The sequence below is a fragment of the Triticum dicoccoides genome, chromosome 2B, assembly GCF_002162155.2.
Source record: "Triticum dicoccoides isolate Atlit2015 ecotype Zavitan chromosome 2B, WEW_v2.0, whole genome shotgun sequence".
NCBI lineage: Eukaryota > Viridiplantae > Streptophyta > Magnoliopsida > Poales > Poaceae > Triticum > Triticum dicoccoides.
In genome coordinates this window covers 457,743,936-457,747,426 of record NC_041383.1, presented here as the reverse complement: position 1 = coordinate 457,747,426, position 3,491 = coordinate 457,743,936, and the positions used below count along the sequence as shown (strand labels likewise).

Sequence of the window (3,491 nt, the reverse complement as noted above, 5' to 3'; positions counted from 1 at the left end):
TGAATAGCTACCCACCACGCCCTGACCGCATCTACCCATTCACTCCCAGGTTGTTTCCCTGGCCATTCCATTCCATTTCCAAGAAACGTTCGTCGTGCGTGCGTGTGCAATCTGCCATGGGAGTGCCAGACGAGACGAGGCACGGGGACGTGCAACAAACTACCAAAACAAAAGGCTACAAGGAAAGGCAAGCCCAAGAGCAAGGACGAACGTGCCCCCGCCACCTACCCGCTTAGTTTCGTCACAGCACGTCAACGTAGCCACAAATTCCTTGCAACTTCCGTTTTCGCCCGACAAGTTGCTTCGGCACGACACAGGCAACGACATGAGTTCATGTTGTATCTCACAGGGTATATTCCACTGCGTATTAACTGGCTCAAACGGCACGATTTTACATGTATTATGACAAGGAACATGAAGAACAAAACTAATTACCCCAGCTGCCAACGAGGGAGGAGTGGGACGACATGACCACAAATTAACCGACGTCCCTACTGCTCCACCGATTCTCCTCGATACCTCTAGGGAGCTACGAGTCGGACGATGTGACGGTGGAGGAGGAGCCGGCGGTCATAGGGGTCATGTCCATCGGGTAGCTCCCGAGCACCCGCAGGAACGACGTGAACTCCTGGACCTCGGCCAGCGCGTTCTGCGCCCGCGGCTCCGCCAGGGACGCCTGGAAGTCCACGTAGAACATGTACTCGAAATGCTTCGCCGTGCCGCGGTTGGCGTCGTCCACCAGGCGGATGGGGCGGTGGCGGTGCGGCCGGCTCTCGATCTTGGTCAGGGTGATGTCGCGGAAGGCGAAGGCGGAGAGCACCTTGAAGAGCACGGAGGTGCCCTCCTTGTCGTGCGCGAACACGATGCTGGTCTTGAACGGCCGGTCCGTGCGCGGCACGATGGGCTCCCTGGCCAGCATCACGAACCGGGTCACGTTGCCGCAGTCGTCCTGGATGCCGTCGGCGAGAATCTCCATGCCGTACAGCTCGGCGGCGCGGGACGACGCGATGGCGGCCGTGTCGCGGAGGCCGTTGTTGGCCACGTACTCGGCGGCGCCGGCGGTGTCGTCGAAGGCCTCGCGGACGACGTTGAGGCCCATGCGGGTGATGGTGTGCTCGCACTGCGCCAGCGCCTGCGGGTGGCTGATGACGCGGGTGATGTTCTCCTTGCGCACGCCCGGGAGCGCGAGGAGGCAGTGGTGCACGGGGAGCTGCACCTCGCCGACGATGTGGAGGCGGTGGCGGAGCAGGAGGTCGTAGTTGCGGTGGATGCTGCCGCCGAGCGAGTTCTCCACGGGGAGCACGGCCCGGTCCGCGATCCAGAGCTCCACGGCCTGGAACGCCACCTCGAACTGGTCGCAGGGTATGGCGTCGCAGCCCGGGTAGGCCTTGCCGGCCGCCTTCTCGCTGTACGCGCCCGGCACGCCCTGGTACGCCACGCGCAGCTCCGAGCCGTGCATCGGCGCCGGAGACAGGTCAGCGATCCGCAGCGGCGCCGGCAGGTTCTTGGCGGCGCCGTTAACACCGCTCACGGGGATCAAATCGAGCACCGCCCCGTTGGGGACCGGCGCCGGCGCGGCGTGGCCGTTGACGGAGTGGGGGCCGAGCGCGGCCACCTTGCTGGAGAGCACGGCGCAGCTGCTGAGCCACTCGGTCCGGCCGCCGACGGCCGCGCCAAGCGAGCACCTGACCACGCGGGCGCCCCTCCCCGGAGCGTGGATTGCCAGCCTGGGATTCTGCCCGGCGGGCGCCTTGATGAAACTCGCGGCGGCCATGACCAGTAACGGCGCCGATTAGCAAGCTGTTGGTCCGTTTCTTGGCTTGGAAATCTGCCTGGCAGTACTGTATGAAGGATGCCGATGGCGCCGGGTAACTAAAGGTAAATAAACGAGAAACTAAAACTAGTAGGTAGTTGAGTAAGCTTCGATGGGGGAAGCTGAGAGGGGAAGGGGAGGGCGGAAGGGGATATATAGGTGGCGATTGGTTGGTTTGTGTTGAGGACTTGAGCTGTGTAGCGGGGTTGGTGTGGTGGCCTGGTGGGGACGCGTGGGCTCACGACTCAGGACTGATACCACGGGGGGTTGGTTGGGTCAGCGTCAAATCAAAATGTGCATCTTTTCGGGTAAAAAATATCGAAACGTCTTGGCCTGCTTCACCAACCAACTGAGCCCGACCGAGGGGCAGGGTAGAAGAAACTGAAGGAGAACGTGGTGTGCATCCCCCCTTCCCCTTGTGGTCGCGTCGCGTGCGCCGGCTGCTTGTAGCCGCGCCCGCCTGCCTCCCCTTTTCGCCGTCGCTTCTTGGATCGCCCGGCGAATCACGGCGCCAGGTGCGTGCCAAGTACAGTGAAGACTGCTCTGCCCTGCGCTGGATCGGATGCTTATCTAGATTGGCACGGATTACTAGACAAAAATATATAGATTCGGTTCCTAATTACTACTAAAAAAAATCTCTAGACTTAACTATAGGATTCGGTTCCTAATACCTAAAACCAAGGATGCTAAGCAAATTCATAACTTCAGCCATATATGCTCTTGAATGCTAGCTTCAAAATTATTACAAATATCCTTAAGAATAGGTTGAGTGGGGCGGTTTCTCCTATAGTGCCACATGTCCAAACTGCCTTCATTAAGGGTAGGTACATCATGGAGACCGTTGTGATCTTGCATGCAGCTTAAATTAAAATGCACCATGAAAAATATGATGCTTTGTTATTCAAAGTGGATTTTCAAAAACATATAATAAAATCAAGTTGCTCTTTATCCATAAAATGCTAACCTTCGAAGGGTTTCCCCTAAAGTGGTGTGATTGGATTATGAGCAGGTGAGGGGTGGGCATGTGGGGGTTGAAGTAAATGATGAGATTGGACTGACGAGGTCATCCTGCACTAGGTAGGCCATGGCGACCTAAACCCAACGGAAACCCATGGGGCCAAGCCCACATTCTCTAGGTACCAACGTTGCAACCAACGTGATGAAGGTTTAGTCACTCGAGGCACATTACCCGAGTGAAGATTCTCATCGCTTGACTCTGGTCGGAAGGAACATGTCTTCACTCAAATGAACTTCACTCGGAAAGAAGCAGTTCAACGCCTAGAAGCATTAAAGAAGACGTTTCCAAGCCTATCTTGGCGTTACCTTAGCTTTATATCGATAGTTTCTAGTAATAACCCATATTTAGTTATTTGGAGTTAAACTCATCCATAACGTAGAAGGAGGTCAGGGGCAGAAAAAATCAATAAAGGCACCCCTACTAGAGCATGGTTACGGGTTCGGACATATGTACTCACAAACTCATACACAAAGATTTAATCCCCAGAGAACATGACTAGTTTTTTACCTACGCTACGAGGGGCTTTAAAATGGATACATCCTTGCGCCACCCCATGTGTCTCACTTGATCAGGCCTCGTTCCTCCCCCTATCTCACTGTCGGATTTCACACCACGACATGGACTATATTTCAAATCAAATAAGGGGCTAATACACTGGGA

The 3,491-nt window shown here is 56.0% G+C and overlaps 1 protein-coding gene across 1 annotated transcript; it reads right to left on the bottom strand.

The window, feature by feature from the left end:
• Positions 1-316: 316 nt before the first annotated feature.
• On the bottom strand, positions 317-1,946 carry LOC119364185 (arogenate dehydratase/prephenate dehydratase 6, chloroplastic-like). The gene has a single exon (XM_037629609.1). The coding sequence runs from the start codon at positions 1,772-1,774 to the stop codon at positions 530-532; it is 1,245 nt and encodes a 414-aa protein (XP_037485506.1). The 5' UTR covers positions 1,775-1,946; the 3' UTR covers positions 317-529.
• Between the last annotated feature and the right edge of the window lie 1,545 nt (positions 1,947-3,491).